This window comes from Fusarium poae, chromosome 1, assembly GCF_019609905.1.
Source record: "Fusarium poae strain DAOMC 252244 chromosome 1, whole genome shotgun sequence".
NCBI classification, from domain to species: Eukaryota; Fungi; Ascomycota; class Sordariomycetes; order Hypocreales; family Nectriaceae; genus Fusarium; species Fusarium poae.
The window spans coordinates 2,196,356-2,218,023 of record NC_058399.1 but is presented as its reverse complement, the minus strand read 5'-3'; the positions used below and the strand labels follow the sequence as shown (position 1 = coordinate 2,218,023).

The following is a 21,668-nucleotide window of genomic DNA, read 5'->3' as shown; positions in this document are numbered from 1 at the left end:
ATATCCGCGTCGCCAGCTGGGCCTTTTTTTCTGGGCGCTACCGTCAGAAAACCGCATCTCGCGCATAGCTGTTGTATAATAATTTGGAACTTGAAAGCGCTACCTGTGCGAAAACGGTCCCCTCCGTTCGCTTCCTTTTATTGACGCGTTTGGGCGTGGAAGATGTCGTCGGCTGCCCTACAAACAGCCCCCCATCAACACACCGCTCTGGCTTCGTCCCCCTTGGGCACACCGTCGTCCCGCCAGTACAGGCCCTCGCAATCATCCCCTAACAGCCAGGCGTACAATGCCCAGCAGACCTCGACCGCTTCTTCATCTTCGCGACGACCTCCTTCAAGAAAAACGAACGACGGCGCTCCATCGCCTTCTTATCATCTAACTCCCGGTTTCGGTTCAACCGTCACCGCTTCAGCGGCCAACCACCAAGAACCACCTGCCTCTGACTGGCAAGGCAACATGCCTCCTGTCGCTCCTCCCCGGAGCTCCTCTAACCACCAGAGTGGTAACTCGCGAAGGTCTCATTATTCTAACGAAAAGCCTTCAAGTTCACCCCGCCGAAACGAATCCACACGAACTGGTTCGCGTGGTGAACAAGCTGCTGCAGAGAATGGCTACAGAAACAGCAAGGCTGACACTGCTGCCCGAGCCAGCAGCCGAGATGGCAAGGCCGCACCATCGTCATTGCCTGTTCGATCCGCCCACAGCACGCCCTCAAAACCTGTCCACGATGCCACTGACAGCTTAACAAAAGCCATTGCTGCTGCCCAAGACACCATCGACCGGGATCGCAACCATGCCTCAAACCAACACAACGCAGACGATTCAGCCGCGCCTCCCCCTGTTGTCGCAACAGGTGAACATGGCGAAGAACGAAGGCAGCGAAGCCGACACGACCACAGCCGAAGCAACAAGGGCAACACCAAATTTGGCGATTTTATCCTAGGCAACACCATTGGTGAGGGTGAATTCGGCAAGGTGAAGCTAGGCTGGAAGCAGGACAGCAGCGTTCAAGTAAGATTAAAATTCATCATTTTACAGACACCATACTTACAATGACAGGTTGCCATTAAGCTCATCAAGAGGGACACCGTCGGAAGCAATCCCTCTCGATTTGCTAAGATTTACCGCGAGGTTGCCATCCTTCGCGGGGTTCAGCACCCCAACATTGTGCGTCTGATCGACAAGGTCGAGACAGACCGACACATTGGTATCATCCTTGAATACGCATCCGGTGGTGAACTTTTCGATTATATCCTCAACCACCGTTACCTTAAAGATAATGCCGCTCGTCGCTTGTTTGCCCAGCTTGTGTCGGGCGTTGGTTACCTCCACAAGAAGGGAATAGTACACCGAGATTTGAAGTTAGAAAACTTGCTTCTCGACCGCAACCGCAACATTATCATCACCGATTTTGGCTTTGCAAACACTTTCGATGCCCACGAGGAATTGACCAAGGAGGAGGAGCTAAACCTTACCGACAAGGAGTTCGTGAAGCGAATGGGCTTGGATCGAGTCAAGATGAACGGGTCCAGGAAGGGTGATCTCATGCAGACAAGCTGTGGAAGTCCTTGTTATGCTGCACCTGAACTGGTTGTCAGCGATTCTCTATACACCGGTCGTAAGGTGGATGTTTGGAGTTGTGGTGTGATTCTGGTAAGTTCCGCAATCGGTACGAGAAAGTGGATGTTGAACTGACCTGTTGTAGTACGCCATGCTTGCCGGCTACCTCCCCTTCGATGACGATCCTGCCAACCCCGAAGGAGACAATATCAACCTCCTATACAAGTATATCGTTACGACTCCTTTGACCTTCCCTGAATATGTCACCCCTCACGCCCGAGACCTTCTCCGCCGCATTCTCGTTCCCAACCCCCGCAAGAGAGCGGATCTGTTCGAAGTCGCTCGACACAGCTGGCTGAGCGAATACGCCAATCTTGTCGAGTTCATCACCAGCACGACAACACTACCTTCCGAGGTACCCGACTCGGGTGTCTCTCCTGACGACTACGCCGAGGCGCCGTCCGTCGCCCGAAGCAACTCGGTTCGCGAGGCTTCGAAGCACAAACAATCCCATCCCCCTGTTGTTGGTGGATTGGCCAAGACGCACGGCAGTGTTGATCCCGAGTCTGAGGCTGCTCATCGCAGCACACCCAAGGATGCCAAGCGAAGAACAGTTCAGGTCGAATACGTGGCTCCTACAACCAAAACCCAGCGTGGTGCTGATGCTGCGCCTTCGAAACCCAGTTCCCACTCGCTACAGCAGCAGCAACCTGCCGATACGCCAGAGCCTGTTACCGAGAAGCCCCTGCCTCGTGAACCGCCACTGACCAAGGACAACCCCTCTCGTGCTCAGCAGTCGAGACGTCCTCAGAGCTCACACAAGAACGCACCTCCTCCTCATAGGCCGTCCCGTGACACTCGCGCCACTTCCGACAACGCTTTTATGACTGGTGGAACTACTACGACAAGGCCGCGAACACAGGGATCTATGCAATCCTCCACCTCAATGGGTCTGCAGTCTCAAGCCAACTATGGCCAGCCTGCACCACCTACTATCGCCGATACAAATGCTCACGGCCGAATTCAACAACCTCAAAACCCTGAGGACGAAGGCAATATCGCCAAGGATGTTGGCAGTGTTCCTCCTAAGGTGATGAAGATGTCGACATTCCAGAACGAGACAAAGACGTCCGGCAGAGGGCATAAGCGATCAAACACTCTGGGTGATATTGGCAGCAAAATCATGGGTCGTAGTGGATCTATCTTTGGTGGCCGATCTAAGAAGCGACCCGAGCAGCAACAACAACAACAACAACAACAACAGCAGCCCGAAAAGTCATCGCGGAAGTATCCCCCTGTCAGCATGTCAAACACCATGTTGCCAGGCGAGGACGCTGGCCCCAGACCTTCAATGGATTCGAAGGCTTCTAGACGATCCTTCTCGATTGGTCTTGGTAAGAAGCGTAGTGGCAGTGTTCAAGGCTCAGGCGACAAGCAGAACCGTCGATTTTCTTTGGCCAAGGCTATGGGCCTAGGCAGAAACGAGGGAAGCGTGACGGGGTCTGAAGCGGATTCACAGCAGGATCTGCCCATTCAGCATCCCCGGACTGAGCAACTCCGCGGCTACAGCGCTCACGATGAGCCTCGACACAGCGAGCCTTATTTCGATGCACCCTACGAACAATACCCCCAGCGTGACACAGCACAATCCAGCCCTGTGTACAACACGCGATATGGATCTCAGCAACAAGACGGCCGAAGACCTAATGCCATACCCACTTATATTCAGGGAGGTAGCCATTTAAACACTGGCTCAGATTCATCTGTGGACATGCGACGACCGAACGACTCACGATCTCGCCCGTACCAAGAAGACTTTTCCGGGTCTGAAGGTTACGATGGTCGCCCAATTGGAAGTAGCCGCGAGGACCGTCCTGGTGTGCTTCACAAGAGCCACAAGAAGTTCGCGGATGCTTACGATGGAGAGAACTACCGTGGTCACGAAGGAAGCAGCGGAGCCGCAAAGCGTGTCATGGACTTCTTCAGGAGACGTGGAAAGGCGAGGGGTGGAGAGGACCGGTGAACAAAGCATGCTTGAAGCACCTGGAGTTAACGGCGTACCGTCTCAATTTGAAAGATCTCTTGTCGGGAAGTTCCGCACCAATGTTCGCAGTTGGATGCCATAATTGTCATTGTCTATTGTTTTTTGCCGGGACACACAACACCACACATATTCAGCTACCAGTAATGAGGGACGAACACCATGGGCTCTCGACGATGCCCAATCGCAACTTGGAGACCACCCGGGGTTGGTCCTTTTCCGCACGCACACACACCTACCTACACATACTTCTCTCACACACATCATGGCGCAAGGGGGATATGAGATTGAGACTTTGATGTTGGTCCCGGATAGTTATATTCCACTACATACAGTTACTCGGTTTATGCAAAGTTTGTTCATTTATGAGGGGAAAGATGGGAACAAGATGTGGGCTGGATGACCCCATGTTTCTGTACACTCTGGAGCCACGAAAGAGGGAGGAGAAAGAAAGAAAGAAAGAAAGAAGGACGGAAGAATCAAGGAAAGAAAGAGTGTTATTATTTTATTTGTCTGTGTCTATACAAACGCATCTCAGTCCATACTTGTCTTAAAGGGAGACACTAACAAACTGATCCAATGAATTGAATGTGACTTGAAACGATTTATTATTCAGAGATACTGTAGTATCTGTCTGTGTTTAACGAAGGACATGTGGATGATGATCCATTTCAAAACGGTATGAATGACGTTGCCACATCGTGCTTGGATACGTATGAACTCTAAAATGACCGCGATTCAGAATTCCAGCCGTTTATCTTCGTTTGTGATGGTCTCTGAAACGGACAGCTTATTTTGACTACCAAACTAACACCTACAATGTAAGGGACTGGCTGTGCTTTGACTAGTTACAAACACATCAACTGGCGGTCAGTCTTTTGCTTTGACGGTGAGTTGTCGCTAGTCTTGGTGATGGATAAAATAGAAGGTGGGCCAATGTTTGTTGACCGACCAAGTTAGCTGACGATCTTTTGGTGGGATTGTCCCTATGTCTTCTGGTTGCTACTCTGTAGATAGTTCCTGATTGTAAACACGAGTTCTCCTAGGATACGAAACTAGGGATAAGAAACTACCCCAGTTGGGTGAGACAGTGTCATGCTAGTTAAACTTGGCTGGTGGATATCTGAGGGTACGATGGTGAAATAACATGTGAGATAGATACATTGCAGACGTTTCCTTTTGCCAAGCAGATCACGAGTCATGAATAAACTATGATGTTTACTGAGTATGCTGAGAAACCAACGAGTCAGAGAGTTGCCACTATTAGGTAAACTCAATATGTAGTAGTAAACATGTTTATTTCCAGAGTACCCCATAAAGACTTGGCTCCTGCAAGTATAAGAGACAAAATGATTGAGTCAACTGATGCCATTCTCGACTAGTTTATAAGTGAATTGTTTCTGCACCTAGTACTTATAAGCCACCTTGTATCTTATCTCCTGTTTCTGAACTCAAACGCTGCAGAATAGATTTCCCTATGTGAAGCTGAGATCTGTGAGTGTCATAGAGACTTGCGTCATCTGGGCAATGTAGTTAAGTAACTATGAAGCTGGCATTTGCGTATTCGCGTATTCCAATACGTCGACGAATTAACTTGAATGTACCATTCGGCTCCGATGTGGGTTACACCCGAACATTATCTCCGTGTTGACACTCAAATGCTTTGCTGGCAACCTGCATCACGTCACTGGCAACCCAGGATTCGCCAGTTGTATGCATATAACTTGACAAAGCAGGTCATCCGGAGTGATACTGCGTCAAGCACAGTATATGGTACGGAGTAACTACTCTGTAATCATGTTGTTGTTAACGATTGATAATGAGAGAGTTGAGCCACAGCAGTCGAAACTTGATTGTGGTTCCTGTCGATCTTTGCTTTATTAGGTTAATCCGCTCCCGATGTGATCATGCCAAGCCTCAACCGGCACCTCAAATCCGAGAAAGATGGAGATGGCATTGATAAGCTTGTTGTTTGAAGTGTGTCCCCAGTAGTTTGTTTGCTGGACCACCTCGTGCAATATGGAGCTTTGATGAGAGGCGCTGAGTCTCTTTGATGGTCTTTGTCACAGAGTCAGAGAGAGGTCTGTGATGAGTGTGTGTCGCTCTCGGAATGTCAAAGAATAGGAGAGTGAGGTGAATAGAAGCGTCGAGATCTGTTTAGTATGACAAGGGAGACCAGTTTGATGGCAAACGCTAGATGCAAATATGTACAGTCTGTGAGGCTGCACCGCCTCACTTTGCCTCTGACATGCTCTCATACAGCCAATCATGAGTTCCCCTAGCGGGCTGCCTCTGTTGTTTGACGACATCGGATATCCATCAAAGTACTGGACTCCCGGTCAGCCACTCCATCTCACAGTACATCTATTCTCCACTGGCGCCACTGTGATCCACTGAACAAACAGCGTCATCCCAGCCTAGGAAACTTGGCTACCTTTCCGACTTAAAGCCAAGGCCTTGGCTCCCGCTTTCTCTGCATCCTTCTCACTTACACACTTCGACCACACTCTTCCAAGCTCAACAAAGCCTCAAAGACGACTATCTTCACTCGGTAGTTAAACACTTGCCCACGACTCATACTCTCAAGAGTAGAAAACACCTGTTCGATGAAGGAAGCCTCCTCTGAACCACCCAATATAGATGGCAGTCGCTCTGGTGCACAACCCACAGCGCCCACTGCTCAGGGCTTGAATGAGCAACTTCGACTCGGAGACTTTGACGAAAAGAAGACGCAGTCCGATAAACAAAATGGAAGCAAGAGCAAGTCTCTGCACAAGGTCCCCTCTGCTGGCGATGTCTCATCTCCTGCTGCAGGTTCGGGGTCTGTCCTAGAAGCTCCCAGCAAGGCCGAAGAGCCTGCACAAGGAGAAGCCTCAAGCACAACTAGTAAAAATGCTGGTTTTTTTGCCGAGCTGAAGCGCAGTGTTAGAATTGTCATCACTTACAGCTGGCTCAATGTTTTCATGGTATTTGTCCCTGTAGGCATTGCCGTTTCTCAGGTTCATGGCGCCCCTGCAGGTCTTGTTTTTGGTATGAATGCAATTGCAATCATTCCTCTTGCTGGACTTTTGGCATTCGCTACCGAATCTGTTGCTCTCAAAATGGGAGATGCCCTTGGCGCGTTGTTGAATGTCACTTTCGGTAAGTCAACTCATAACACAACCAACAACCCACCGCATTCATGAAAACTACAGTTCAAACCCATTTTAAATAGTTTCAAGTCTTTTCTTTTCTTTTTTGTTCGTCTCTCATTTGGGTCGCAGCTGACGTAATCTCGCAGGCAACGCCGTGGAGTTGATCATCTTCATCCTCGCCCTGGTCAAGAATGAGATTCGAGTTGTACAATCAGCTCTATTAGGCTCAATACTTGCAAACCTTCTTTTAATTCTTGGAATGAGTATGCTTCTGGGCGGTTTACGATTCCGTGAACAAGTTTACAACAGTACCGTTACGCAGATGAGTGCTTGTTTACTTAGTTTGAGTGTTATCAGCTTAGTCCTACCAGTACGTACAACGAGCACTCAGTAGTTCACCACTAACATCCAGACAGACCGCGTTCCATGCATCTTTCAAAGACAATGATCTTGCTGATCGTCAGTCTTTGAAAATCAGCCGAGGAACCAGTGTGGTACTACTTCTGGTATATGTCATCTACCTCACATTCCAGCTTAAATCGCACGCATACATGTACGAATCTACCCCCCAGCACATCATCGATGCTGAGCTCGCACCTGGACCTGCTGCCGGCTTTCTGGATTCATCCAGCTCTGATGACAGTTCATCCTCGAGTTCAGACTCATCTGACTCTGACTCATCTCATGGTACTATGAGACAGAGAATGAAGAAGGTTCTTCGTAACAGACGACACCGAAGATCTAGCGCTGCTTCCGTCGACACCGCTGATACCAAGGGAACCCGGTCAGCTTCATTTGCAACCAACAACACTACGCCACAGGACGAAGTGACCGAAGCAAGAGCCTCGCGCCATCGAGTTCCTCGTCTATCTTCTTATGAGGGGAGCGAGATTGCTGTTGATGATGATGACGATGAGGAAGAGGCAGAGCGTGCTCGCAGGCGCCGACGTTATCGCCGACACAGACATCACAGGAGCAAAAAGGAGGCCCGCAAAGCTAAGAAGGAGCTCAAAAAGGTCCAAGCCCAGAACAACCTCCCAGAGAGTATCCCTGAAAATAAGGTTGAGGGAGAGCCTCGTCGTGTGGATTTTGCGGTGCAAGATGACCTTGAAGCCGGTCCTTCAACAAATGCTGCTAAACGGCCATTCCCCCTAAGAGGCATTTCTGTCAAAGCTCTGGCTCCCGTTTTCACCGAGAAGCCCTCCATGGCTTCTGGCCCAGCTCCCCATGTCCGTTACGGCATTCGACGTACCAACTCCCTCCCCGATCGTTTGCAGTTCCGAGCTCCCGGCGCAATGTTGCCGGCTCAAATCCCACCCTCGTTGAATGCTCCCGGCGTTAGGGCCACTGAGGAGCATGAGGTGGAGGAAGAGGAACACCTTTCTCAACTTGCCGCTATCATCCTTCTTCTTGTATCCACGGCTCTGGTCGCAGTTTGTGCCGAGTTTCTTGTCGACTCAATCCAAGAGGTTGTTGAAACTTCTCACGTCAATCAGGTCGGAATCGGTCTGATCATTCTGCCCATCGTCGGTAACGCAGCTGAGCACGTCACTGCTATCAAGGTCGCCTACAAGAACAACATGGATCTCGCCATCGGTGTTGCAGTAGGAAGTTCTATCCAGATCGCTCTTCTCCTCACACCCTTCATGGTGCTCCTCGGGTGGTTCATGGATAAGGAAATGACTTTGTACTTTACACTTTTCGAGACCGTGTGTCTCTTTGTTTCGGCTTTCATTGTCAACTTTCTCGTGTTGGACGGCAGAAGCAATTACCTTGAAGGTGCCCTGCTCTGCGCGGTTTACATTATTATAGCCGTTGTGGCTTTCTTTTATCCTGATGAACAGGATGCAAGCGCCTGGGGAGGAGGTGCTTAGTTTGTTATCCGCCAATAGTTGTTGGTTGGTGAGAACAGATCATGTCTATTTTTACGCATGTGGATTGTAACATGAAAATACATAGGTTGTAATAACTATTAGGCCCAACTTAGGACAAGGCATAAATCAATATGATGAAACAATTAATGCCATATCAACTAAAAAATGCTTTGATGTATCTGTGTGATGTCTCTCATAACCAAACTTCTGCATTACTAACTTCTTTGTCTGGTCTACGAGCCTGTGGAATCTTACTCTGCGCACATGTCTAGATACCTAGGTAGCCTACCTCAGAGTATCAGAAAAAACTGGCCCCTAAGAGCATAAGAGACGAAACCAGTAGGCCAGCTTATGTTACTTAGATCATACTTCTTAGGCTATTTATTTTTGTGCCCTCTAGGCCTGGTTCGAGGTTTCTTGCATCCCCGTGAATAGCCCTAGATTTCCCCTACCTCGGTAGCTAGCTTGCCCACTAGCTAGAACACCTAAGAGCAGGGTCAATGAAAGCTCAATTACACACACGCATCCCCGTGATACGCAAGGGGCTGTGCAGACCCGAAGCGGCGTGGTGTTTGTGGACAATTAGCGGCACAGCCACGAGTTGAAATTACAAGATCTGAACAAAGGACCCAAGTGTTTCTAATACGTATTTTCCCTTATCCTTCTCTGATTCATCGCTCTCGCACTCAGACACACTGAGCTGATTCGCTGTTATTGTTTACAGTCGTGAAGCTACCCATTTAAGCTTATAAGTGGTTGCATATGCCCACTTTTGAATCCCTGCTCGAACATCGTCATACTTAGCGGCCTTCCTAATATTTGACAACAACTGCGGATACCTAATCTCGACATCATCCCCAACGAGTTTAATCAACGTCATGTGTTTCGGAAGTAAGAAAGAAGAGAACGACGAGCCAGCGCCCCGTCCGGTGCAGAGGCCAGCATCATCTCAAAGCCAAGGCGATGTGAAGAAGAGCAAATACAATCCTCAGAACGATCCCAACCAATTCGCGGGAGAGTCTAGTTATTCAGCGCCTCCAGGACCGCCTCCTGACAGAAAACAGGCCTCAGACTTTGCGCCACCGCCAGGACCACCGCCAGGACATGGATCATCGTCGCAACAATATGATGCTCCTCCAGGCCCTCCTCCAGGCCAAGGTGCGGCGCCAGAATATGCGCCTCCTTCTGGACCTCCGCCCAAACATGATTGGGAGGTAGCAGTCCCAGATACATCACTATTCCCGCCGCCTCCTGCCATATTTAGCGGCTACGACAGATCCCCTACAAGCAATGCTACCGAGGATGAGGCTAATGCCGGCGAGGATTGGTGTCTGTCGTACCCCATGACTGCTCCCATCCATCTGGATCATACTGGAAAGGCAGCTCTTCAGGCGGGCAACATTCGCCTCATGGAGCCAGTAGGCTTCAATGGTCAACTCACCTGGTTACAGCCTGGACACTGGCAGGGCTGGACAAAGAAGAACTCACCGGATCGTTGTGTCATCGGTTACCCACCGCTCTACTCGGTCACTGAGCATGACCCTATACGCCTCGGCCAGCCAAGAACCATCTACTACGAAGTCAAGCTGGCGCGTGACAGCCCCGAGGTATTCCTCGGTCTTGGCTTCACCGCCCTACCATATCCTTCATTCCGCATGCCAGGCTGGCACCGCGGCAGTTTGGCAGTGCATGGCGACGACGGACACAAGTACGTCAACGATCGCTGGGGTGGTCGTGACTTTACTCAGCCCTTTCAACGTGGTGACACGTACGGTATTGGCATGACTCTGCGGCCCATCGGTGGACCGAAGCCGCAGGTTGATATCTTCTTCACCCGCAACGGTACAATGACGGGTGGATGGGCGCTTCATGAGGAGACTGATGCTGAGCAAGATCTGCCTGTCACAGGCCTGGAAGGATTCCACGACTTGAGCTGTGCCATCGGAACATATGACTGTGTCAAATTTGAGGTTATGTTCGAGCCATCCAAATGGATGTATAACCCTTATCAGGTGTAGTAGCTTGATGGTGGGTAAGCTGCAACGATTTGAACTGACGGCGCTTTGCGATTTGTCGTATGCTATAGTAATAATTGAGATTTGCTTAACTGGAAGATAATAAATCAAGACACACGCCTATTGCTATATCATAAAAAACTTGCTTCTGGACATATATGTCTGCCAAAACCATGATTTTTATGTTGTTTGGAATATTTAGACTCTTATGTGCGTTGTGTTTCAACGGTTGATGAGTTTATCTTGATGATGATGACACAGCATCGTTGTGTATACCACAAGTCAGGACTATTGATAGAGCCAACGAAACTGGATTTAGAATCCCACAGCCCTGAAGGAAACATTATAGTTAAAGAATTGGAATGAATTAATATATCTGCCATCAAGGTGTAGGTTAAGTACACATGCATCTAACGGGACAGCCACCCCCATATTTACAACCCCACCATAGAGCTGCGCGACCAGCAATCGCGACTTAGTGGATTCAACATCATCGCATATCATCATTACTTGCGCATCATAAAATCATGGAGGTTGATAGTGATAACGGACCCCTCAGTCAGTTTGCCGCGGGCGCGACTGTCGAGAAGTAAGCCTTTAGTCTTTTTACATTTATCCGAAAGCGAATATCTAACCATAATAATAGGGATGTCTGGCCTTCGGTGCGCAGTGACATAATTACCAGACTCGATAAGGTATTTCACGTTGCCTGCGATTCGATATATTCATGAATTAATCGATCGCTTCAGATCGCACATAACGACTTCCCGATACCAAACCTACCACCGCCGCCTCCAGCGTACCAACCTGTTCTAGAATCGCACAAGTCTCCGCCGCCCCCATCGCCCCGAGCCGAATCTTCCCCAGAAACGAGCAAGGACGCTTCGACGACCGAGTCGCTTCATGCCACACAACCTATCGAGGGCGCATTACCGAAGCAGTTGGCAGATATGCTCATCGACATTACGAAACACCTCGAGACTTTCGAGACCAATCCTCCCCACACTATTCAACGACTCGCCGAACTGATTCTACGGCCTAAAGCGCACTATAAGGCGGTTGCACCTTACCTCCACGCTGTCGATCGTGTAGTGCAAGTGACGTCAAGCACAAGCACTTATCCTCTACCTCCACCTATTCCCGATATGTCCTCAATGCATCTGAATGGTGAGGATCCCAAAGATCCTGCAGTATCAGTCGCATGGAGCAACCCAACAACAGCAGCGCTGGGAACAGATGAAGCTCTTGGAGGCGCATTGTTGACGCCAATCCCGTGGCTGACGAGACGTAGTCCCGAGAGTTCACAAGACACCCCTGGGGCGCAAATTCACAGCGAGGGTACCGAGACCATTGAGGGTCCCAACGGCGTAGGTAGCATCGAGACCGTTTCTGTTAGTGTCAATGGTATTCACTCTACAGGACATGCGCGAGGAGTTACACAAGGAGAACTCCTGCGCCAGGAACAACGTGCCGGTGTAGTGCCCGTGAGCCAGCTATCACGAGCTCAAGAAGCTGCCCACGAAGGGGAGCGCATGACAATGGACGAGGAAGACGACGAAGAACCGCAAGAGGAAGAAGAGGAGGTACCCCATGCTAGAGGGCCCGAAGAGATCGGCATGAGCGACACCGGACCTCAATCTACGACGACAAGTTTTATGTCAGAAGGCGGCATGGGAATGCAAGGGATCGACGTGGAAGCAGCCGTTGGCAGAAAACACGACGATGACGAAGAGGCCAAAGATGATGTTGACGCTGATGGCGAAATCGATGCCAAGAGCCCCAGCGCAGAGAGCGTCGGCACGAAACGAGAGGCAGAACAAGATCTTGAAGCAGACACCAGCAAGAAGGTGAAGGAGGAAAATGCTGAAGCTGAAGAGAGGACCAATGGCGATACCTCCGATGTCACGACTGGAGCGAAAAGTGAAGACAACAAAGGAATAGCGAAAAACACAAAGGAAGAAGACGATTCTGACAAGATGGACACGGAATAGTAGTCCGTTCGTGCTGGCAGAATTGTACTTTGAAGTGTTAATTGCCTGAATTTACAAAGTAGAACAAGGGCTTGATGTGAGATGCGATACCGTTTATATTCTAACTCTAAATTATAAATAAGACAAATACAGTGTCTCATTATGAGCATGACAAGGCAACCTCCACCATGGACCGTTTAAAACCCAGGTACGTCTGGTTATAGTGGGTGGCCCAAAAGGGTTCGTTGCTGTGGTGACAAGCGCCAAGTCCGTGTTGACTCTAGCTCGTGGATCCCAAACATGGTTCTTCTGCGGTTGTACTATTTACCGTTTATGTCAAACAGCCTTGCCAGCCATAACCAACTATACTACGTACATGCAGGCAACCCCTCCATGATCTAGATACCCAAACAAGTATTCGAGTTTGTCAAGTTTCAACGATACATACTTGATCAAGCGAATGTGCGGCAACTAAAACGCTCTCGAGGCATCCCCCGCAGCCTCTCTCTCACCAATAGTTAAACGAAACGAAACGAAACCCACAAACAGTTGCCCATCGTGGCGTTCCAACGTACGACTCGCTCCGAGCGGGAGCAAAGCCGCATCGGAGTCGCTACAAGCACACGCGCCCCGAACCCTCGTCCGGGCGTAAGAGCTGGGTCAAGAGCACCGCCAACACGATATGGCTCTTCAATCGCGACGCGCAATGGCGCGGCCTCACCAACTCCATCCGTCGCTTCAGTCGCCACTGTTAACACTATCGGTACTAAACGTAAAGAACGTGATTTCGAGGCCGAAGCCAGCACCCAAGAGACAAACATCCAGGTCGTTGTTCGATGTCGAGGACGCAATGAGCGCGAGGTCCGAGAGAACAGTAATGTCGTCGTGACAGCCGATTCCGTCAGGGGAAAGGTTGTCGAGTTGTCAATGGGCTCAAACGCTTTGAGCAATCGTTCCTACAATTTTGACCGCGTCTTCTCCCCAGCGGCCGATCAGTACATGGTTTTTGACGACACAGTGAAGCCTATTCTAGACGAGGTGGGTTCTTACAGATAGAGGGCTACAAGACTTGGTTACTAACCCATAATTCTAGATGCTCTCTGGATACAACTGCACAATCTTCGCATACGGACAAACAGGCACCGGCAAAACATATACAATGTCTGGTGACATGACCGAAACCATGGGCATGCTCTCAGACGATGCTGGTATCATCCCTCGAGTGCTCCAGACCCTTTTCACCAAACTCGAGCTCGAAAACGCGGAAAGCACTATCAAGTGCTCGTTTATCGAACTTTACAATGAAGAGCTCCGTGACCTGCTCGCCTCCGATGATGGCACTAAGCTCAAGATTTACGACGACACATCGCGACGAGGCCACGCCAGCACAATTGTTCAAGGCATGGAGGAGAAGCACATCAAGGACGCCGCCGAGGGTGTCAAGGTGCTCCAGGAGGGCAGTTTGAAACGTCAGGTGGCGGCTACCAAGTGCAACGATCTCAGTTCTCGAAGTCATACAGTCTTTACTATCACAACATATGTCCGAAAGCCTAATGAGCACGGCGTTGAAGCTCTTGTCAGTGCTGGAAAGCTGAACCTTGTCGATTTGGCTGGAAGTGAGAACATTCAGAGATCTGGAGCAGAGAACAAGCGCGCGACTGAAGCTGGTCTCATCAACAAGTCTCTCTTGACCCTTGGTCGAGTCATCAATGCTCTTGTAGACAAGGGCTCCCACATCCCCTACAGAGAATCAAAGTTGACTCGTCTATTACAAGACTCTCTCGGAGGCCGAACCAAAACTTGCATTATTGCCACTATTTCACCAGCAAAGAGCAACTTGGAAGAAACAATCTCAACACTAGAGTATGCGTTCAGGGCGAAGAACATCAAGAACAAACCGCAGATGAACCCCATGATTGAGAAGAAGACATTACTGAAAGATTTTACCATGGAAATCGAAAGGCTCAAGAGTGAACTCATCGCTACCCGACAGCGTAACGGTGTCTACCTTTCTAATGAGTCATATGAGGAGATGACAGCACAGAGCGAGTCCCGTCGCATTGTCAACGAAGAACAATCTGCTAAACTTGAAACCCTGGAAAAGAACCTGCGCAACAAGGTCCAAGAGCTCTTCAGCCTCCAATCTACGTTTTTGGGTCTCAAGAAGGATCACGAGGGCACGAGGGCCCAGTTGGACGATACCAAGGAGGTACTGGACCAGACCGAGATTGTTCTATCAGCAACACGACAGTCACTCTCTGAGGAGACCAAGATCAGAAAGGCGCACCAAAAGACGGAACAGAAGCTTACCGAAGTCGGCGGAGAACTCATCGAGAAGTTGCACAAGACCGTAAGTGATGTTGGTGGTCTTCATGCCAAAAACAGGCGGAAATCGGATCTACAGTCTATCAACCGAAACACGTGGACCACATCCCAGAACCAAGTTGCTGATGTGACAGCCATGGTCGAGCGCCGAATTGGAGAGTTCCAGGAGGAACAGCAAGAGCATATCGCTTCTGTCGGACAGCGTATGGGCAGCTTTGTCGACGAGGAGCTACGTAAGCTATCAACTACACAAGCGTTCCTCGATGAGCACTTGAGTACCTTTGCCGAATCAAGGAAAGAATTGCTCGAATCTAAGCAAAAGTCAAAGGATGATATGGATGGAGTTTTGGAGGGGATCAAAGTAGTTCGTGATACAGTTAAAGAGCGAATGGGAGAGAACTTGCAGTCTATCTCTCAATCTGCCGAGAGAATAGCAGCGGATATGATGAACGAAATGACCGCTTTCCATGGACAGGTATGGTATATCACTTTCTACTCCAGAGCAATCACTAACGCGTTGCAGCTCCATAACTCCTATAGTGAGCTTGGAAAGGATTTCAAGTCTGTTTTTGAAGAACTCGTTAAGCATATCACAGCCCAGCGAGCTGAGTGCGATAACTTGAAGCAACAACTACAATCCGCCACCAGCACAATCGTGCTGCAGAATGCTACCATCTCTTCTCGAATCCAAGATGCCCTAACTGAGGAGCGCCGCCTGGCTGTTGACGATCGTCAGAATCTCATGGCTCAGATCTCGACTCTCATCAACGCCCAGGCTGAGACCCAGGAGTCGCGTCTCCAGGCCAAGGCCTCTGAGATCCAGAAAACTATCACTTCTACCAGCACCAGCCTCGAGCAGGCCGTTGAATCATATGGTGAGGGCATGTCTTCATGGGATCTCAAGGAAGGCGAAATGTTGGAGGAGGTCAAGAAGTCCCGGGACCAGCTGAAGACGAAGCTTCAGGATGACTGGACAGCCGCCGATGACCACAGCAGCTCCATTCAAGCTACTGCAAAGTCTGTCCATGCTGAGACTGTTCGTGCTGTCGATGAACAAATTAAGGACCTCGATGTTCAGATGGAAGCTCTTGACGATTTCGTCACTCGTGCGAGAACTGAAAACGGTCACCACCACGAAACTCACAACGAATCTGTCAAGGCTTTGTCCAGTACCGTCGAGGAGTCCTTTGGAAATATTTCTGCTCACTTCAAATCCACGTTCGATCGCGTCAAAAACCTTGGCGAGGAAATGGAGGTTGACCTTGGCGATCTTCAGGAAGTTCTGGAACCTATGAAGGATCAGCTCTGCCAGCCTCTTTCCAATCTACGTGAAGATATCACTGGCGCAGCTCTCCAAGAATACCAGCCCACTGGCGAAACCCCTGCAAAAGTCCAGTACCACTACCCGACCGATCTCCCCCGCACCGAAGACCACGATCTCATCATTTCAAGTATTGACGAAGTCATCACCCCAACAAGGAACAGCGAGTCAACTGACAAGGACGCTACAATTGTCTTTGCCGACCTCGACTCCTCCCCTCACAAGATGATGACTTCTCCAGTTCGCCCAGCAACTCGTATGTCCATGGCTAGCGCCTCTGAGCACATGGGTATGCCCTCTAGTCTTCGGGAGGTGAACCCCAATGTGCCAGGTAACGTCACAACGGGTTCCGTCAACTACAACCCTCGCGCCAGCATAATATCCATGCCTCCCGAGCGCACGATGCCTCTATTTAAGCGCCCTACGCGTGTGACTCGCAGCACGAAGAAGGTTGGTAGCAGGGACCCCATCATCTCCGAGGGCGGCGAGAACGTACTTCCGACGGCGCTCGAGGAGAGTTTGGCTAGGAGGAAGAGTCCTAGAATCAACTAGACTTGTCTGTCACGATGATTTCCCTTGAGAGTTTGTTTATATGCAAAGCGTGTTTCTAGATCTGGAGTTTGGTGTTGTGCGAAGCATGGCCATGATGGGTTAACATTCATTCCGGTTCCTTTGTCAGGTTTTATTGTAGGGTTATTTGAGTACGTTGATACCCTTTTGAGTTTTAGACAATCAAAGTAACGATATTTATATGATTCTGAACCCTTTGCCGCTTGTAGATTATATTTTCCGTCGTTAAAAACAGCCACTCGTATTGTTAAACACTGCAAATTCCTTGACAAATCTAGGTGGTATTCAAACAATATCATCCCCCCAAGGTGATATGTATCATGGCGACTTGCTTTGTTCAAGCAAGAAGCAGACTATCTCTTTCCTTTACGAAAGTAGTACATTCAGAGTCATATTCTTTACGGAGACGGATCTTCTTTCTAAAAAGGTAAATCGTCTTCAGCGTAACTTGCTTCCCGACTCGTTCCAGATTTGTCTCCCCAGAACTCCTTTCTCTTCCTCTGTCTCTTCATAGTATCCTCACCTCTCCACCCCCTCCCCGGTACGATAGGCTTCAGAAAGCCATCAACATGTACACCACCCACAACTTCTTCATCGCTATCTTGCTCCTCTGTCTGCCCCTGGTGCACAAGCTCCATGTGCCGTCGCAAGTTGTGCTTGCGATTGAAGCCGTTGGCTGCGCGGTCACATGAAGGGATCGGGCAGAACACCAGGCCTCCTGTGGAACCAGAACGGGATCGAGTGGCAGACGGTGGTCCTGGGGACCGTGTTGAGCGACGGCCACCGCTATGAATTGAATCGGGACTTCGGCTGGAATGGGCGAGAGAGGCTTGGCGGGATATGACACGCCGTTGTACAAGGTCTGCACCATCGTCGCTTTCATCATCGGCATCAGAGTCTGAATAGGATAGTTGGACAGGCTCCGGACGGTATTCGATAGAAGTGGTGCCCTTGTCCTGTGTAGCAGGCACCTCATTCAATGTCCGAACAACCATGCCCTCTCCAAACAAATCAGCGCATCGTCGTGCCGTCCTCGCGATAACATCTCCAGAGAACCCTGCCAAGGCGGCTGCACCGAGTACATCGCTCCAGTCACGAAGACCCAATCTAGCCCGCTTGCGATCCGCATTGGTTCCCGATGCCGACTCATCTCCTGTCTCAGTACCTTGAGACCTCGCGCGCTTGATAGACAAGGATCGTTCGCGCTCAATAATCTCATCACCCTTGCGGACCCATTCCTCAAAAGCTGCGTCCCTGTCTTCTGTTGTGATGGGCATCTTTCGGTGAGATTCGCGGGCGATACGCTGGGCCATTTCCTCCTGTGTTTCTCCATCGAGGGGAACGTGGATTTTTCGGGGACGTCCACGTCTACTAGTTTTTCCACCATGAGCTGGTGAGGTGGATGCAGATGAGGCTATCTCAGGCGTAATCTTTCTGGGGCGGCCACGAGATTTCCTCTGTCCGCTTTGGCTGTGGTTGTCCGATTCTTCCTCGGTTGAAGAGTCGGATACGTAATTCATACCAGCTTCTCGTGAATTTTGAAGGATTAGCAGTGCGTTGTCGAGCTTTGAGAGAATGTGTCGAGTTGATGGCCGCAAAAGTGCATATGATGCCTCGTCGTTAGTAGACTCTACCGGCTCATACGTCTTTGGATTCTTCCGCTGGCGAGTTGGTTTAGCCTCGCCATAGTCAAGTACCATCTTTTCGTCCTCTTCTTCTGTATCAGGCTTGGCCGATGACTCCCGCGATAAGACATTGGGCGTGCTGCCGCCGCTCTCAATAGATTGCGGTAGAGAGTCTTCAACGGATTGCTTGGCCGCCCTACTCTTCTTCCTACGAAAGCGCCGTTTGGCGGTTCTCAGTATGGTGGCCGAAATTTCCTCTTCCAACTCAGTGCTTGGCAATATCTCTTCCTGTCTTCGAAAGGTGAAGCGATCATCTTCGTCGTGCTGTCCGTCGACCAGCCGTTGGGTATGCACATATTTGTGTTTGAGTGGCCATGCTGTCCATAACTTGGGCGGCGCCCAGACACCATCTTGACCAGATTCCTACATCTCCCCGTTAGTCTCATTTATATTTTGAGAAAGTTTTGGAGTTCCTTACTGTCTTGACGATTAAATTCTGGGACGTTGCCTCGTTTTGACCTTGGCGCTTAAGAGCAAAAGCATCATATAGATGCACTGCAAGATCTTGATCTTGCACTTGTTTCATTGATTGCCATACCAGACGATCTTCTTCTGTTAGAGTACGCCATGTCGATTTGGGTCCTGTCCAGCGGTTTGGCCTGTGGGCGTGCAAGTCTTCAGAGGCAATAGATGCAATCTCATCGCTATCTAATTCCCAGGCGGTGGCACTAGATTCCATAGTTGTGAGGTGCTAAATGATGATGATGATGATGAAAAGAATGAATAGATGAATCAGGCAATATTGCAAAAAGTCACATAATCAAACGGGTATATTGGCCAATTATGTTGCCTAAGAAATGCGAGTTTGATGTCAAGTTCAAGTTTTTTTTAGAGGTAAAAGTTGTAAAGGAAAAGTAAGTTATCCACCGCGCAACCACCGTTTATTCACAAACAACATCAAGACAAGCTCACGCAGCACCATCCAGATTTAGAACATTCAATAAATGCTTTTAAACGCGTATAACTAGAATCTATCGACATGGTATAAAACAGCCTTACATTACGCCTTAGCCTTGCCCTTGTTCTTTTCCTTTTCAAACTTTCTCCTCTTTGCCCGCAGCTTCTGATCCTCGGCGCTCTTCTTGTTGTTGGTGTATACCATCTGCTCATACAACTTTCTCTTCTTCTTGCTAAGCATACCCTTTGCACGATCAAGATCCTCGGCCTCTTCCTTGGCCTTCTTGGAAAGGGCCTTGCGAGCATCCTCCTTGGCCTTAGCCTTGGCGTTTGTGTTCTTGGACTTAACAGCACCGCCAGTAAGCTCAGCCTCGAGCTCATCTTGCCGTTGCTCGGCGTCGTCCTCCTCCTCCTCGTCATCCTCTTCTTGCTCGTCGGCAGAGAAACCGCCGAACTCATCATCCTCGCCCTCTCCCTCATCAGAGTCAGCAACATCCATGCCCTCGGCGGTGTCGTCAACTTCATCCTCGCCGTCGCTCTGAGCCTCAATGGCCTCAGCCTCGGGCTCTTGCTCTTCCAGAGAAACAGTAGGGTCGTATGCGCCCTGGACGTTCCTCACGAAGGGACTCAAATGGGGAGGAAGGGCAGCACCAGGAGCGTACAGATGAGCCTCCTTCAGCTCGCCGTCGTTCACACTGTCCCAAACCCATTGAGGCTGGATGTATGTTCGTCCAGGGACTCGTCGGTTGGCAGCAAGCTTCTGTGATGTCTGGTTGTCATCACCGTCAGCCTCCTCATCGTCAGTAGCCTGGATAGGAGGTCGGTCAACGATCTGGTGAGTGATGTTGGGGTCAAGCTCGTTAGTGGTGAAAGCGCCATCGCCAAGAACGGCGTCCCAGCCAACGCGCCTGCAACCAAAAGACTTGAGGAGGAATTCGAGAGGTTGTCGTGGGGTTTCGCGAGAGAGATAGACGGTGATGTTGGAGAAGAGGTTGTTGGGGTTGTTTCCAGTATTGGAAGGCTGGGGAAGGATATCACCACCGGGAGCTGCAGGCTCGAACTTGTCAATTGCGCCATTCTGATCCTCTCCCTCCACCTCGGTCGCACTCGTCGACTCGTCGTCGGCATTGCCCTTGATCTTCTTGATGACCTTGTTGACGGCAGCTTGAACCTTGGGGTCGGGCTTGTGCTCAGAAGCCTCCAGTGTCTTCTGCTCCTTCTCGTCAGCGCCAACCAGAGTCTTGCCCTCGAGGGTGAAAGCGCCGAGCTCAGCACCAGCCTCATCCTTGGCCTGGTCGAACTTGGGAGGGTACTTGAGACCGAGAGAGGTGTAAAGTCGGAAGTTGACGAAGCCGAGCAGGGTCATGTAGAACTCAATAAAAGTGCCCATGATGCGGAAGTCGACATCGCCAACAACGCGCTGGTTGAACTTGTAAGGCACGAGCCAGAGAACCTCCTCGCCCTGAATGTTTGCCTGGTAGTAGATACCCTTGATGGAGAGGAAAGACTTAGTGACGCTCTTTGACACGATAAGATAGTGCTGGAACTCGAGGCAGAGGCGCTCGCAACGGGCGATCATCTTGGCAGGGACTGAACTTGTTGAAGGCAGATTGGCGAAGAGGAAGAGCATTGACAGGCAGTCATCGAGATCGCGGATAGCATCGATGAAGGTAGGATAGCGCTCGCGGATGACATGATCAAGAGTGTAGCGAGGTTTTCCAGTCTTCTCGGGGCGCGCAGCGTTACCCTCGAGACGGGCGGCATCAGTGACATCTCCTCGACCGAGCGCACGAGAGATCTTCTTCTCGAGAACCTTTTGGTCGCGGAACTTCTGAAGCAGCGGCTCATGGAGCAGGTACTGGATGTCCTTGGTGTAGTAAAAGGTGGTCGAGCTGGTAGATGATTTGGAAACCTTCTTTCTGCTTCGGGGCTCGCGAGGGTAGATTCCCTTCCAAATGCATAGCTTTCGGAAGTCGGGAAGGCTAATCTGTAGTTTCCGAATCGCCTGGTTTCTGGTAACGTAGTTCTTGGAGGCACCGGCCTGACCCTTCTTCTTTATCCGAGGCATTGTTGTTGAAAGATGTGGTGTTTTGTTGGTAGTTTGTATTTCGCAACGATACCAGCGGGGCACTTTTTTCCTAAACAATCTTTCAACTTTTTTTTCCAACATGAAATTTTATGCCAGACTGTACCGCCTTGATCCGGCGCTAATGCGGACTAAGGCCCGATTGGGAGCTTGCCATTGGCTCTTTCTGCCCTCACCGCCCGGGGGGACA

General features: G+C 50.1%; 6 protein-coding genes across 6 annotated transcripts; 4 read left to right on the top strand and 2 right to left on the bottom strand.

Moving 5' to 3' along the window:
• Nucleotides 1-162: 162 nt before the first annotated feature.
• Nucleotides 163-3,583, top strand: FPOAC1_000730 (uncharacterized protein; the record flags this gene model as incomplete). The annotated part of the gene is made up of 3 exons (XM_044845341.1): nucleotides 163-1,011; nucleotides 1,060-1,653; nucleotides 1,706-3,583. The coding sequence occupies 3 exons, from the start codon at nucleotides 163-165 to the stop codon at nucleotides 3,581-3,583; spliced, it is 3,321 nt and encodes a 1,106-aa protein (XP_044711257.1).
• Nucleotides 3,584-6,207: 2,624 nt separating this feature from the next.
• FPOAC1_000729 (uncharacterized protein) lies at nucleotides 6,208-8,609 on the top strand (the record flags this gene model as incomplete). Its single annotated transcript, XM_044845340.1, has 3 exons — nucleotides 6,208-6,742; nucleotides 6,882-7,105; nucleotides 7,152-8,609. The coding sequence occupies 3 exons, from the start codon at nucleotides 6,208-6,210 to the stop codon at nucleotides 8,607-8,609; spliced, it is 2,217 nt and encodes a 738-aa protein (XP_044711256.1).
• An 878-nt stretch (nucleotides 8,610-9,487) lies between these two features.
• Nucleotides 9,488-10,627, top strand: FPOAC1_000728 (uncharacterized protein; the record flags this gene model as incomplete). Its single annotated transcript, XM_044845339.1, has 1 exon — nucleotides 9,488-10,627. One exon carries the CDS (start codon nucleotides 9,488-9,490, stop codon nucleotides 10,625-10,627), a length of 1,140 nt encoding a protein of 379 aa, XP_044711255.1.
• A 524-nt stretch (nucleotides 10,628-11,151) lies between these two features.
• Nucleotides 11,152-16,792, top strand: FPOAC1_000727 (uncharacterized protein; the record flags this gene model as incomplete). The annotated part of the gene is made up of 6 exons (XM_044845338.1): nucleotides 11,152-11,213; nucleotides 11,271-11,319; nucleotides 11,374-12,525; nucleotides 13,144-13,632; nucleotides 13,688-15,394; nucleotides 15,443-16,792. 6 exons carry the CDS (start codon nucleotides 11,152-11,154, stop codon nucleotides 16,790-16,792), a joined length of 4,809 nt encoding a protein of 1,602 aa, XP_044711254.1.
• Nucleotides 16,793-17,229: 437 nt separating this feature from the next.
• FPOAC1_000726 (uncharacterized protein) lies at nucleotides 17,230-19,174 on the bottom strand (the record flags this gene model as incomplete). The annotated part of the gene is made up of 2 exons (XM_044845337.1): nucleotides 17,230-18,858; nucleotides 18,914-19,174. The coding sequence occupies 2 exons, from the start codon at nucleotides 19,172-19,174 to the stop codon at nucleotides 17,230-17,232; spliced, it is 1,890 nt and encodes a 629-aa protein (XP_044711253.1).
• A 321-nt stretch (nucleotides 19,175-19,495) lies between these two features.
• Nucleotides 19,496-21,460, bottom strand: NOP7 (mRNA-binding ribosome synthesis protein nop7; the record flags this gene model as incomplete). The annotated part of the gene is made up of 1 exon (XM_044845336.1): nucleotides 19,496-21,460. One exon carries the CDS (start codon nucleotides 21,458-21,460, stop codon nucleotides 19,496-19,498), a length of 1,965 nt encoding a protein of 654 aa, XP_044711252.1.
• Between the last annotated feature and the right edge of the window lie 208 nt (nucleotides 21,461-21,668).